The sequence below is a fragment of the Brachypodium distachyon genome, chromosome 1 (assembly GCF_000005505.3).
Source record: "Brachypodium distachyon strain Bd21 chromosome 1, Brachypodium_distachyon_v3.0, whole genome shotgun sequence".
Classification (NCBI taxonomy): domain Eukaryota; kingdom Viridiplantae; phylum Streptophyta; class Magnoliopsida; order Poales; family Poaceae; genus Brachypodium; species Brachypodium distachyon.
The window spans coordinates 65,537,340-65,552,471 of record NC_016131.3 but is presented as its reverse complement, the minus strand read 5'-3'; the positions used below and the strand labels follow the sequence as shown (position 1 = coordinate 65,552,471).

The 15,132-nt window shown below is 45.4% G+C and overlaps 1 protein-coding gene and 1 long non-coding RNA gene across 2 annotated transcripts; both read left to right on the top strand.

Annotated features, from left to right (window-relative positions):
• Positions 1-22: 22 nt before the first annotated feature.
• LOC112269289 lies at positions 23-1,134 on the top strand. Its single transcript, XR_002960948.1, has 2 exons — positions 23-124; positions 885-1,134. It is a non-coding gene; the product is annotated as an uncharacterized LOC112269289 (long non-coding RNA).
• A 220-nt stretch (positions 1,135-1,354) lies between these two features.
• LOC100830794 (heat shock cognate 70 kDa protein) lies at positions 1,355-12,850 on the top strand. The gene is made up of 5 exons (XM_024459006.1): positions 1,355-1,363; positions 1,646-1,871; positions 3,090-3,960; positions 8,002-8,009; positions 12,285-12,850. The coding sequence occupies exons 1-5, from the start codon at positions 1,355-1,357 to the stop codon at positions 12,848-12,850; spliced, it is 1,680 nt and encodes a 559-aa protein (XP_024314774.1).
• Positions 12,851-15,132: the final 2,282 nt, after the last annotated feature.

The following is a 15,132-nucleotide window of genomic DNA, read 5'->3' as shown; positions in this document are numbered from 1 at the left end:
GCTCTGGCCCTTAATCTCAACCTGACCACGATTCACGTTGTCTCATCCCTAATGGTCATCACTAATATGCACGAGGGCGACTAAGGTAGTACGGTGTGATGCTTCATGGAATTGTTGAGAGAAGGTATGCGTTTTAGTTTTTTCTTAAGCAATTTTTAACGAATATGTCTAAATCGTTAGATTCCAATGTGGGATGGTGGGACCGGCTTGTCCCCGATCGTTCGGTCCACTTGAAAACACGAACCTCGTTTGTCTGATTGTCGCGACATCAAATTCTCGTATACGATTTTATTTTTTTGCGTCTGCAACTTTGGTCCCTCAAAAACGCCATACAACCTTGCAACATTTTAGTCATGCCCATGAAGCAAAAAAAATCATGTGAATACAACTGATCCCAATTCATTGTAGTAAAACACCTAAAAAAAAAGCTTGCATTGCTTCTATACTCCACCGTGCCCTTGCCCTCGCCGTCACAGCCTCCGGCCAGATCGCATGTCCTCTTCGGCCGGCCGGCAAGCAACGTCGTCCACGTCTCCTCTACGCTGGGTGCTCTAGTAGATCTTCAAAGGTTAGGTTTTGGTCAACCGGCAGCAGCGTTTATGTTGGTTGTGGGTTTTCCCAACTCCTCGTCCAGCTCGTCGACGGCGATCTCGCCGCAGACGTTGAGGAGTATGGGACGGTTGGTCACTGCTCTTCAGCAGTGATGAATCTAGTTTTGAGTTTTGCAGGTAGGCTGCGTGTCTCGGTTTACTGTTTCCTTTTTCGATCGGTGAGGCTCGGCTAATTTCGACCTCATCGCGTAGTTAGTGAGGCTCGGCCTTCTCGAATCCGTCTGGCCGGATCTGGGATGATCATCTAACCCTCTTCGCCGTCTTCTTCTCCAGGACGGTGGTTTGTTTCTCAGATCAGTGTGACTGGCGTCTTCTGGCTCCGACCGGCGACTTTCCGACTGCTACGTCAACAACGGTTTCTTGGCTCCACGTGGTTCGGAGATTTAGAGACAGCATCAAATTTCGCTCACGGCACACCACCGGCGAGTGCAGGAGGAAGACAACGACGTTTATCTACAAGAACTTGCGTGTAATTTTTTATTCCTTTAAAGATGGTTCTGTAAGGGTTGGTTGGTTGATTTAATATACGGCCTTGGCCTTCTCGCGAAAAAAATTGTAGTAAAACACCTAGGAAAAATATCGCGACATACGCAACATGAAAACCATCATGCGCAATGTTTACACATGGTGCATGCAACAATGAAATAAATATATTGCAGCATCGAAACAAAGGAGTGGACAAGACGTGAACCAGATCATTTACCCTCCTTTTATTTACAAAAAGTATACCCTTCTCGCACGAGATGGCCAGGGTTTTAAGCGCTGATCATAATCCTTCGATTTCTTAATAATACCATCTCCTTTTCAATTGAAAAAAAAACTATTTTCAGCATGATCGTCTAATTAATGCTGAAGTTCGTTCACCTCCCATCGTATCTCGTTCGATTTCACGCTGACTGCAGGCAACGGCACCCTCTCGCCTTCCTCTAGTAGCTTATAAAATCCCCGCACCACCCCTGGCCTCTAAAGCCGGTCCCGCTCCTCTGATCTATACTCTCAGTCTCATTTCCTCTGCCTCGAACTGTCGCTTGGAGACGGGTGCCACGGAGTGCGTCGACGGGCCGGCGATCGGCATCGACCTCGGGACGACCTACTCGTGCGTCGCCGTCTGGCGTTCGTCGCACAACCGCGTGGAGGTCATCCCCAACGACCAGGGCAACCTCACCACGCCGTCCTGCGTCGCCTTCACCGACTCCTGGCGTCTCATCGGCGACGCCGCCATGAACCAGGCCGCCATGAACCCCGTCAACACCATCTTCGGTGAGATCCACCGGCGCCATTACTTATTGCTCCGGCTTTTCAATTAGTACCTAATTAGTTTGTCAGGAGCACCTCTTTCTATTCTACATACGTTAGAGAATTTAACTTCTCAAGTTCATGCATGGGTCTGTTTTGATATGATATGTACTGTAGCAAATCGTGTCACGGTGTTGTGCGCTTGCGTTACATAACATACTGGCATAGTATTTTTTTACTCCAGTTAATTGGTACGATGAAACAAAAACCTTCATGATAAAAGGTTCTTTCTTCCTCTGTTCAGATCTTTTTGTAGTAGTTCTTATTTTTTTTTCGAAAAGGGGAAAAAGGCTCGGCCTCTGCATCAATCGATGCACACAGCCATTTTATTACGAAGTTCAGTGTCACAAAAATACAGTTTATGCATCACTTAAGGTTGACACAAAAATCAGCCATTCGAATAAGAGATACAAAAAATGCCTATGCATCATGTAGTTAGAATTCTATTAGTGGACCGCCATCCACACCGGCTGAAGAAATCCTGAGTAACCGTCTCCAGACGGTTGCACCCAGTATCCAAAAGCCCCCGTTGATCCATAGGAAGTAGATAAGACCACAAACGGATCCAGTGAGTGGCCCTGTAGATTACCTACAAAAAATTAACCACTCTAGTCTTGTTAAAAACAATATCATTTCGGCCATTCCAAATAGGCCAACAAACAGCAATAACTCCCACCCAAATTTGAGCTTTTAGTTTTTTATCAACACCGTTCAACCAATTCCCAAACATACTTATATGCTTAGTCTATTCCAGTTGCGTGCCTGTGTTACATACTTGCATATCTTATACGAGACATTAATCTTGTTTCCGTTCATTTTTTTCGGCGACGAGGATCTCCATTTTGTATGCAAGTAAAAATGTTAAGTTTCTTGTCTTCTCGCAAGAACTGTCTAGTTTAATTTCCTCGAAATTTACCTCTTTATCCCTAAGCACCACAAAGAGGAGAGGTGCCGTAAAAAAAAAGAGCCGTCAAAAAAGAAGGGAATACCCCCCAAATTGATCGATTATGTAGAATATTTTCGAACCAAACTCTTCCAACTTCTTACCATTTAATTCGTGTACGCGTTTCGCACATTAGATAAGCGCCAGTTGGGCGCATGCATGGAAGATGCAGGGTTGGTGCCATAATTTGTCCCTAGTACTAGTAGTTTTGACTAATCCACAATCAATTTTTGTTACAGATGTGAAGCGACTCATCGGCCGTCATTTCAGTGACTCTTCGGTTCAAGCAGACATGAAGCTGTGGCCTTTCAAAGTCATCTCAGGTCCCAGCGACCGGCCGATGGTCGTGGTGCAGTACAAGGAAGAGGAGAAGCAGTTCGAGGCCGAGCAGATCTCGGCCATGGTGCTCGCCAAGATGCGGGAGATCGCTGAGGCCTATCTCGACACGGATGTGAAGAATGCCGTCATTACCGTCCCGGTCTACTTCAACGACTCCCAGCGGCAGGCCACCATCGACGCCGGCACAATCGCCGGGCTCAACGTCATGCGCATCATCAACGAGCCCTCCGCTGCTGCCCTTGCCTACGGACTTGACAAGATACACAGCAGCGATGAAGTGAAGACGGTGCTCATATTTGAACTCGGCGGTGGTACCTTGGACGTCTCCGTCGTCAACATCGATCCCGGCGTCGACATTGACATGGGGGTCTTTGAGGTCAAGGCCATGGCCGGCGACACCCACCTGGGCGGTGAGGATTTCAACGACCCGATGGTGAAGCACTTCGTGCGGGAGTTTCTCAAGAAATTCAAGAAGACTGACATTAGAAACAACCCCAAGGCGCTCCGGTGGCTCAGGGCGGCCTGCGAGAAGGCCAAGAGGATGCTGTCTTCCGCTGCGCAGGCCACCGTGGAGATCAACTCGCTGCACGATGGCATCGACTTCTATGGGGTCATCACCCGCGCCCGGTTTGAGGACCTCAACATGGATCTCTTCCGAAAGTGTATTGAACACGTCGAGAAGTGCCTCGGCGACGCCAAGATGGACAAGTCTCAGATCCATGACGTCGTCCTCGTGGGCGGTTCCAGCAGAATCCCCAAAGTGCAGCAGCTGTTGGAAATATGCTCTACAGTCAATAATAAATTTGTTATTTCCTTATTCTTGATAAATGTTTATTATCCATGCTATAATTATATTGACAGGAAAGTAAATACACGTGTGGATAAATAAACAAATATCGTGTCCTTAGTACCGGAAGAATATTTTGTGGACATCAACCGTCATCTCGTAACTGAGTAATCATAAAGTTGTTCTTCAGGTATCTCGAAAGGTGCTTGTTGGGTTGTATGGATCAAGACTGGACTTTGTCACTCCATGTGACGGAGAGATATCTCTGGGCCCTCTCGGTAATATAACATCCCAATGAGCTTGCAAGCATGTGACTAATGTGTTTAGTCACGGGGATATTATATTGCGGTACGAGTAAAGAGAACTTGCCGGTAATGAGATTGTACTAGGTTCGGTGATATCGACGATCAAATCTCGGGCAAGTAATATATCGCGAGACAAAGGGAATTGGATACCAGATTAATTGAATCCTCGACATCGTGGTTCAACCGTTGAGATCTTTGTGGAATATGTGGAAACCATTATGGACATCCAGGTCCCGCTTTTGGTTATTGATCAGAGAGGTGTCTCGGTCATGTCCGCATGTTCTCGAACCCGTAGGGTCACACACTTAACGCTTAATGTCGCTAGGGTACGATGAGATAATAGATGGTGATATCGAATATTGATTTGAAGTCCAGGATAGGATCCAAGACATCACGAGGAGCTTCGGAATGGTCCGGAGATAAAAATTATATATGGCAAAGCTGTTTCGGAAAAGTTCAGGATATTTTCCGGTATGGACCGGGAATGTTCTAGACGGTTCCGAAAGTTCTCGAAAGGTTCTGGAATATTCCAGAATATTCCTGAGAATTTAATTGGGCCTTTATAGTAATTAATTAGAGCAATCTAATTAGTTATCCCCAAATGGGCCTAGGCCCATTAGGGGGAAAGGGGAGGAACAACTCCACCGTACGGTGGAGAACCGTACATGGGGAGGGAGTCCCCCCGGGACTCCTTTCCGGGATCCCCTGGCCGGCCACCTCTAGGAAAGTAAAGGGAAAAACTGATTTAGGGAATTGATCCCTATATGATCAAATTTCTATTTCTTAAGAGGCAAGAAAGGAAAGATGAGATTGTCTCTCTTACCTGCCTTGCCGTCGGCCTCCTCCCCTATATAAGAAGGGGAAGGGCTGCCCCTTGGATGCCCCTGCTCTCCCTGACCTCCTCCTCTCACGCGCATGGTGAAACCCTGCCCGTGGAGAACTCCACCATAGCCTACACCACGCCGTCGTGCTGCTGGAATCTCATTGACCTCTTCCCCTCGCTTGCTGGATTAAGAAGGAGGAGACGACATGAAGCTGAACGTGTGGATACCAAGGAGGTGCCGTCGTTTTCTGCACTGAGATTTATCTCGTCGAAAGTTCCACTACGCCAACAACGATCCTGTGATCGTAACGCTTTGGGGTCTACGAGGGTATGATGCTCATTATCCCTCTCGTTACTTACATCTACTAGATATGTTCTTGGGTTTCTTCCGCACATCTCGTAGGAAAATTTTTGTTTTCCATGCAACGAACCCTTCAGTGGTATCAGAGCTAGAACTATGCGTAGATGTTTTGTACGAGTAGAACACAATTTGGTTGTGGGTGTTGATGTTCATGTTGCTACCTCTTTTGTGCACTTTGGATTTCGCGGGATAGTGGGATGAAGCGGCCCGGACCAACCTTACTTGTCATCGCACAAGAGACCGGTTCCGCAATTGACATGCAACTTGTATTGCATATGCGGCTGGCGGGTGTCTGTCTCTCCCACTATAGTTGAAATCTGATTTGCAATGGAAGGCCTATATGGTTAATAAGCAATTTGTATATCACCGTTGTGGCTTTTGCGTAAGTAAGAACGGTTCTTTTAGTGCAGCCCCTAAAGCCATGTAAAACATGCAACAACAAAGTAGAAGCGTCTAACTTGTTTTTGCAGGGGCATGTGATGTGGTATGGCCAAGATATGATATGATATATTTGATGTATGAGATGATCATGTTTTGTAATATTTCACGACTTGCATGTCGATGAGTTTGGCAACCGGCAGGAGCCGTATGGTTGACCTTCGTGTCAACGTTTTAATCACCATGTAATTGGTTTACTTTATCGCTAGTAGTAGAAATAGTTGTAGTAGCAATTGTTGGTGGAGGCAACTATACTTGACGCCCGAGGACCTAGGCGACAGGCTGGTGATGATGGAGATCATGCCCGTGCTTTGGAGATGGAGATCAAAGGCACATGAAGAAAAGGCCATATCATGTCACATTATTTATGCATGTGATGTTTATCCCTTTTATGCATCTTATTTTGCTTAGTTGACGGTAGCATTATAAGATGATCCCTCATTGTTAATATCAAGATAATAATGTGTTCTCCCTTAGTATGCACCGTTGCAAAAGTCCGTCGTTTTGAAGCACCACGTGATGATCGGGTGTTATAAACTCTACGTTCACATACAACGGGTGTAAGCCAGTTTTACACATGCAGAAATATTTTGGTTAACTTGACGAGCCTAGCATGTACAGACATGGCCTCGGAACACAAAGAACCGAAAGGTTAAACATGAGTCATATGAATGATATGATCAACATGCTGATGTTCACCATTGAAGCCACTCCATCTCACGTGATGATCGGACTTGGTGTAGTGGATTTAGATCATGTGTCGCTAAACAACCCGAGGGATGTTGATTTTAGTGGGAGTTCACTAGTAATTTGATTAGCTTGAACTAATTATCATGAACATAGTCTAATTGTCTTTGCAAATATGTTGTAGATCAATGGCTCGTACTACGTTCAATATGAATACTCTCCTAGAGAAAGATAAACTGAAGTCCAATGGAAGCAACTTTACAGACTGGTTCCGTAATGTGAGGATTATCCTCGAAACTGCCAAAAAGGTCTATGTTTTTTATGCAGCGCTTGATAAGGAACTTGCAGAAACTAAGTCTGCTGACGTTAGGAACGTCTGGCTGACTCAATCTGAGGACCACAATGTAGTTAGGTGCGGCCTCTTGCTTGGTATGGAACCTGAGCTCCAAAAGCGTTTTGAGCACCACACGGCATATGCTATGATTGGGGAACTGAATACTTTGTTTCAGACCCAAGCCCGTGCGGAGAGGTATGAAGCCTCCGAAAAGTTCTTTAACTGCAAGATGGAGGAGAACAGCTCCGTTAGCGAGCACGTGCTCAGAATGTCTGGGTACGCCGACCGCCTGAGAAAACTAGGAATTGGGATTCCTAATGAATTAGGCATTGACCGGGTTCTTCAGTCACTACCACCTAGCTATAAAAGCTTTGTGGTGAACTACAATATGCAAGGGTTGGATAGGACACTTCCTCAGCTCCTCCCGATGTTAAAAACCGCGGAGGTGGAAATCAAGAAAGAGCATCAAGTGTTGATGGTCAATAAGACCACCAGTTTCAAGAAGGCAAAGGGAAAGAAGGGAAACTTCAAGAAGGGTGGCAAAATTGTTGCCACTCCCGCGAAGAAGCCCAAATCTGGACCTAAGCCGGATACTGAATGCTTCTATTGCAAGGGGACTGGCCACTGGAAGCGTAACTGCCCCAAGTACCTGGCAGATAAGAAGGCTGGCAACGTCAAAGATATATTTGATATACATATTATTGATGTGTACCTTACTAGTACTCATAGTAGCACCTGGGTATTTGATACTGGTTCAGTTGCTCACATTTGTAACTTGAAATAGGAGCTGCAGAATAAACAAAGACTAGCAAGAGATGAGGTGATCATGCGTGTCGGGAATGGATCAAAAGTTGATGTGATCGCCGTCGGCACGCTCCCTCTACATTTACCTTCGGGATTAGTTTTAAACCTTAGTAATTGTTATTTGGTGCCTGCGTTGAGCATGAACATTATATCAGGATTTTGTTTAATGCAAAACGGTTATTCATTTAAATCAGAGAATAATGGTTGTTCAATTTATATGAGTAATATCTTTTATGGTCATGCACCACTTCTGAATGGTTTATTTCTATGAAGTCTCGATAGTAGTGATACACATATTCATAATGTTAATGCCAAAAGGTGCAAAGTGGATAATGATAGTTCCACATATTTGTGGCACTGCTGTCTAGGTCATATTGCTATAAAACGCATGAAGAAACTCCATTCTGATGGACTACTTGAATCAATTGATTTTGAATCATTTGATACATGTGAACCATGCCTCATGGGTAAGATGACTATACCCTGTTTTCAGGCATAATGGAACGGGCGAGTGACTTATTGGAAATCATACATACTGATGTGTGCGGACCAATGAGTGTTACAACACGCGGTGGATATCGTTACTTCCTAACCTTCACAGATGACTTAAGTAGATATGGGTATATTTACTTAATGAAACACAAGTCTGAAACATTTGAAAAGTTCAAGGAATTTCAGAATGAAGTGGAGAACCATCGTAACAAGAAAATTAAATTTCTACGATTGGATCGTGGAGGTGAATATTTGAGTTACGAGTTTGGCATGCATTTAAGACAATGTGGAATTGTTTCACAACTTACTCCGCCTGTAACACCACAACGTAATGGTGTGTCCGAACGTCATAATCGTACTTTATTAGATATGGTACGGTCTATGATGTCTCTTACTGATTTGCCACTGTCGTTTTGGGGTTATGCATTAGAGACAGCCGCATTCACTTTAAATAGGGCACCATCTAAATCCGTTGAAACGACACCGTATGAATTATGGTTTGGCAAGAAACCTAAGCTGTCCTTTCTTAAAGTTTGGAGATGCGACGCTTATGTAAAAATGTTACAACCTGATAAGCTCGAAACCAAGTCGGAAAAATGCGTCTTCATAGGATACCCTAAAGAAACAATTGGGTACACGTTCTATCACAGATCCGAAGGCAAAGTGTTTGTCGCTAAGAACGGGTCCTTTCTAGAGAAGGAGTTTCTCTCAAAAGAAGTAAGTGGGAGGAAAGTGGAATTCGATGAGGTTCTTGAACCTTCTCTCGAATTTGAGAGTAGCGCAGCGCCAGAAACTGTTCCTGTGCAGCCTACGCCAGCTAGAGAGGAAGCAAATGATAATGATCATGAAGCTTCGAATGAGACTACTACAGAACTTCGCAGGTCAACAAGAACACGTACCACTCCTGAGTGGCATAATGATCATGTCATGTTGTTAGACAACGATGAACCTACGAATTATGAGGAAGCGATGATGAGCCCAGACTCCGAAAAATGGTTAGCCGCCATGAAATCCGAAATGGGATCCATGTACGAAAACCAAGTATGGACTTTGGTAGACTTACCCAATGATCGAAAGGCCGTTGAGAACAAATGGATTTTCAAGAAGAAAACTGATGCTGATGGTAATATTACCGTCTATAAAGCTCGACTTGTCGCAAAAGGTTTTCGGCAAATTCAATAAGTTGACTACGATGAGACTTTCTCACCCGTAGCGATGCTAAAGTCTGTTCGGATTATGTTAGCAATTGCTGCTATTTTTCGATTACGAAATCTAGCAGATGGCTGTCAAAACCGCGTTCCTTAATGGTCACATTGAGGAAGAGTTGTACATGGTGCAACCTAAAGGTTTTGTCGATCCTAAGGATGCTAATAAGGTATGCAAACTTCAACGTTCCATTTATGGGCTGAAGCAAGCATCTCGGAGTTGGAATCTCCGTTTTGATGAGGTGATCAAAGGGTTTGGATTTGTCCAAACTCATGGAGAAGTTTGTATTTACAAGAAAGTGAGTGGGAGCTCTGTAGCATTTCTGATACTGTATGTGGATGACATATTGTTGGTCAGAAATGATATAGAACTTCTTAAAAGTGTTAAAAACTATTTGAATAAAAGTTTTTCAATGAAAGACCTTGGTGAGGCAGCTTATATATTAGACATCAAGATTTATAGAGATAGATCAAGGCGCCTGATAGGGCTTACACAAAGCACATACCTTGACAAAGTTCTGAAAAAGTTCAGAATGGATCAAGCAAAGAAAGGGTTCTTGCCCATGTTGCAAGGTAAGATATTGAGTAAGACTCTGTGTCCAGCTACGGCAAAAGATAGAGAAAAGATGAATAGTATCCCCTATGCTTCAGCCATAGGCTCTATTAGGTATGCTATGCTGTGTATTAGACCGGACGTGTCTCATGCTGTTAGTTTGACTAGTAGGTACCAAAGTGATCCAGGAATGGAGCACTGGACAGCGGTTAAGAATATCCTTAAGTACCTAAAGAGGACTAAGGAAATGTTTCTCGTTTATGGAGGTGACGAACAACTCGTCTTAAAGGGTTACGTTGATGCTAGTTTTGACACTGATTCGGATGACTCTAAGTCTCAATCCGGATACGTATTTATTTTGAATGGTGGTGTTGTTAGCTGGAGGAGTTCCAAGCAGCGCGTTGTGGCAGCATCAACAACTGAGGCGGAATATATGGCTGCTTCAGAAGCGGCGCAGGAAGGGGTTTGGATGATGAAGTTCATATCCGAACTAGGTGTGGTTCCAAGTGCCATAGCCAACGCCAAGGAGCCAAGGTCTCACAAGAATTCCAAGCATATTAAACGTCGGTTTCACACTATTCGTGAATATGTCAAGGATGGTGACATAAAGATTTGCAAAGTACATACAGATCCGAATGTCGCAGACCCGTTGACTAAACCTCTTCCACGAGCAAAACATGATCAGCACCAAGACTCCATGGGTGTTAGATATATTACAATGTAAACTAGATTATTGACTCTAGTGCAAGTGGGAGACTGTTCGAAATATGCCCTAGAGGCAATAATAAATTTGTTATTTCCTTGTTCTTGATAAATGTTTATTATCCATGCTATAATTGTATTGACAGGAAAGTAAATACACGTGTGGATAAATAAACAAATATCGTGTCCCTAATACGCCTCTACTAGATTAGCTCGTTGATTAAAAGATGGTTAAGGTTTCCTAACCATAGACATGTGTTGTCATTTATTAACGAGGTCATATCATTAGGAGAATGATGATGGACAGACCCAAACATAAGCATAACTTTTGATCGTGTCACTTAAGTTTAAATTGCTAATGTTTTCATTATGTCAAGCATGTGACTAATGTGTTTAGTCACGGGGATATTATATTGCGGTACGAGTAAAGAGAACTTGCCGGTAATGAGATTGTACTAGGTTCGGTGATATCGACGATCAAATCTCGGGCAAGTAATATATCGCGAGACAAAGGGAATTGGATACTGGATTAATTGAATCCTTGACATCGTGGTTCAACCGATGAGATCTTCGTGGAATATGTGGAAACCATTATGGACATCCAGGTCCAGCTTTTGGTTATTGATCAGAGAGGTGTCTCGGTCATGTCCGCATGTTCTCGAACCCGTAGGGTCACACACTTAACGCTTAATGTCGCTAGGGTACGATGAGATAATAGATGGTGATATCGAATATTGATTTGAAGTCCAGGATGGGATCCAGGACATCACGAGGAGTTTCGGAATGGTCGATAAAGAATTATATATGGGAAAGCTGTTTCGGAAAAATTCGGGATATTTTCCGGTATGGACCAGGAATGTTCTAAAAGGTTCCGAAAGTTCTTGAAAGTTTCTGCAATGTTTCAGAATATTCCTGAGAATTTAATTGGACCTTTATAGTAATTAATTAGAGCAATCTAATTAGTTGTCCCCTAATGGGCCGGTGGAGAACCGTACGTGGGGAGGGAGTCCTCCCAGGACTCCTTTCCGGGATCCCCTGACCGGCCACCTCTAGGAAAGGAAAGGGAAAAACTGAATTAGGGAATTGATCCCTATGTGATCAAATTTCTATTTCTTAAGAGGCAAGAAAGGAAAGATGAGATTGTCTCTCTTACCTACCTTGCCATCGGCCTCCTCCCCTATATAAGGAGGGGAGGGGCTGCCCCTTGGATGCCCCTGCTCTCCCTGACTTCCTCCTCTCGCGCGCATGGTGAAACCCTGCCCATGGAGAACTCCACCATAGCCTACACCACGCCGTCGTGCTGCTGAAATCTCATCGACCTCTTTCCCTCGCTTGCTGGATTAAGAAGGAGGAGACGACGTGAAGCGGAACGTGTGGATACCAAGGAGGTGCCGCCGTTTTCTGCACTGAGATTGATCTCGTCGAAAGTTCCACTACGCCAACAACGATCCCGTGATCGTAACGCTTTGTGGTCTACGAGGGTATGATGCTCATTATCCCTCTCATTACTTACATCTGCTAGATATGTTCTTGGGTTTTTTCCGCACATCTCATAGGAATTTTTTTGTTTTACATGCAACGAACCCTTCAGCAGCTGCTACCAGATTTCTTCGATGGCAAGAAGCTCTGCAGGAGCATCAACCCTGACGAGGCCGTCGCCTACGGCGCTGCTGTCCAGGCCGCCATCCTCAGCGATGAAGGCGGCGAGGAAGTGCGGGATGTGCTCCTGCTCGACATCACGCCGCTCTCGCTCGGGGTGGAGACGGAAGGCCGTGAAATGAGCACCTTGATCCCCAGAAACACCACAATCCCCGTCAAAAAGGAGGGTGTCTACACGACATGCTCCAACAACCAGACCAAGGTGCGCATCCAAGTATACGAGGGCGAAGGGGCAGCGACCGAGGACAACCACCTCCTCGGCAAGTTCATTCTCACAGGCATCCCCAAAGCACCGAAGGGCGTGCCCAAGATCAATGTCACCTTCGTAATCGATGCGAACTGCGTTTTGACCGTGTCTGCGGAGGACATGTCGACGGGAAAAAATAATAAGATCGTTATCGCCAAAGACACGGGTCGGCTGAGCACGGAGGAGATCGAGCGGATGGTGCGTGACGCCGACGAGTACAATGCAGAGGACGAGAAGGAAATGCAGAAAAGAGGAGGCGCATAAAGGTCCTCCAAACTACGGGTGCAATGTGCCCCAGCTAGCAACTCTGTAATGGCTTTTTTTATCGGTGGATGCTCAGTACTGGTAGTAATATTTGTTCGTTTGCAACTGAAGTCCGAACCATGTTTTAAGCGGTGATTGGGTTAATCGTCTCTATCAGTTTGTTGTCTAGTGCATTTGCTTGAACTGGTATGGACAGTTGGATCCAGTTGCGGGAAAAAAAAAAAGCACATCCGTGATGCGCATTACGTTGGGTCTATGCTCATCGCAAACATAATTGTTTGGTAACTATAGGAACACCTATTTTTATCAGTGTTCTTGATTTTTGGACATCGGGTTTAGGACTTATGGTCTTATGTTTTTTCTAAAACTAACTAAATAAGCAAGTATACAAACTATATAGATTTTACAACACAGAAAGTAGTCAGGATGGGACATTTTGGACCCAAAGTTACTTGCGAGGTCCAAGTTATACCGTCAAAAAATAAATGACCCTTCAGTTTTTAGTAACTTATGTGGCAGACAACTTGGAAACGATTCCACATTTGACTTAGTCCTGAAAACTGAATTCAGTATTTGAATATTATAGAACTAGACTGCAATTCTAAAAAGCTGGGATGCATTTCTATTATATTTGGAACCAAAAGAATACTTCGCAAATACCAAAATTTTCAGTGCAAAGATACTTGTATTTTGTGTAAATTTAGAATATTCACTATTTAAGGAAAAATAAATAAAAATGCAAAAATAGAAGAAAAATAGTCAAATTCATCATTTAACATTTTGTTTGCTTATTCTGAAGTATTTTGGCTGTAGAAAAATCAAAAGTTCAGACACCAAAATCCCCTTGATGTTTTTTAATCTATTTCCGTAAAGTTTTTGTATGTTCAAATTAAAGTTATAAGAATAAAATCAAGTATTGGAGCATGCTAGAAATCCATGTTTTCAGCAAGATGTGTCCCATTGACAAAATCATCCATATCATATACCACGCCACCAAAGCGACCTTCAAGGTTGCCTTAGATTCAAATTGAGCTGGTCTTGAAAGCTGAGGTTCTACATACCTTCTTCCTCCATTTCATTCTTGTTGTAGATGTAGCCCATACCATTAGACGAAGGGAGATGGGGCTAAGAGCAAGTACAATAAGGAGCTTTAAGCATACTATTACATTTAAATATTATATTCTTTCTTAGTTGGAGGGGAGAGAAGATGAGAGAGAATGAAAGCATGCTAATAGCATCTTCAGCACGGGCCCTAAACAGGGTCACTATCCCGTTTTAAGAGCTGCTGACTAAAAAAACGTTTTCAACGGGGCCTCTATTTGAGCCCCTCAAATAAGAAGGCCCTAGAATAACCTCTCAAACCCTCTTTCCCAGGGGCTCCCTGAGGCAGCCCCTACTCTCCCATCTCGCATGCCACGTCACCTCTTCCCCCTTCATGCCGTGCACGTCTTTCTCCCGCGCACATTCGTTCTCACCGGCCAGCGCCCCTCCATCGCCATCTGCTCGCCGCGCCGCCCTTCCCCTCCGCGCCGGCTCTCCACCGCTGTGTCGCCCTTCATCTCTGTGTCGCGCCGGCTCGCTGCCCATCATGTCTCCCTTCCCCTCTGCGCGACCGTCTCGTGGCGCGCTCAGCGGCGCTGGCCTCGCCTCTCCTCCGGCCGGCCCGCCGCTGCCGCACGGCATCCCCCTCGCTGGCCCTAGCTGCCGCCTACCTACGTCCTGCACAGCTCGTGTCCCGCGCGCTGCCTCCGTGGGCGTCGCCGGTTTGCCGCCCCGCACCGCCGTGCAGGCCCCGCAGCAGCGACTTCATCTTGGGCCGCCGCCTCCCCTCACGCCGTCCAGCGCTCGCACGCACCTCCCTGTCCCTTATCCTCCGCCGCCACCCCACGTCGCTCGGGCGTTGCCTCCCCGCACACCGTCCCGCGCTCGTGCGCCCCTCCCTGTCCCTTCCCCCACGTCGCTCGCCGCCATCGCATGCCCATCTCCTCTGTGCGGCTTGCGCGGCCGCGGCGGATCCATCCGCTGACTGCGCCGGCTCCGGCTTGGGCAGCCACGGTGGGTGGTGGAGGTGTGGGGGATTTGTGTGCGTGGGAGAGATAGGCTCCAGAGGAAGAAGATGATGAGATGAGTCACTGACATGTGGGTCCCACTAGTCAGTGTAATATTTAGGGGCTGTTCTTTAGGGGCTACCGCTGAAGATTGAGTAGACGTAGGGGCTGAAAATTTAGCGAGAAACCCCTATACAAGATTTAAGGGCCTTGTTTTAGGGGCTACTACTAAAG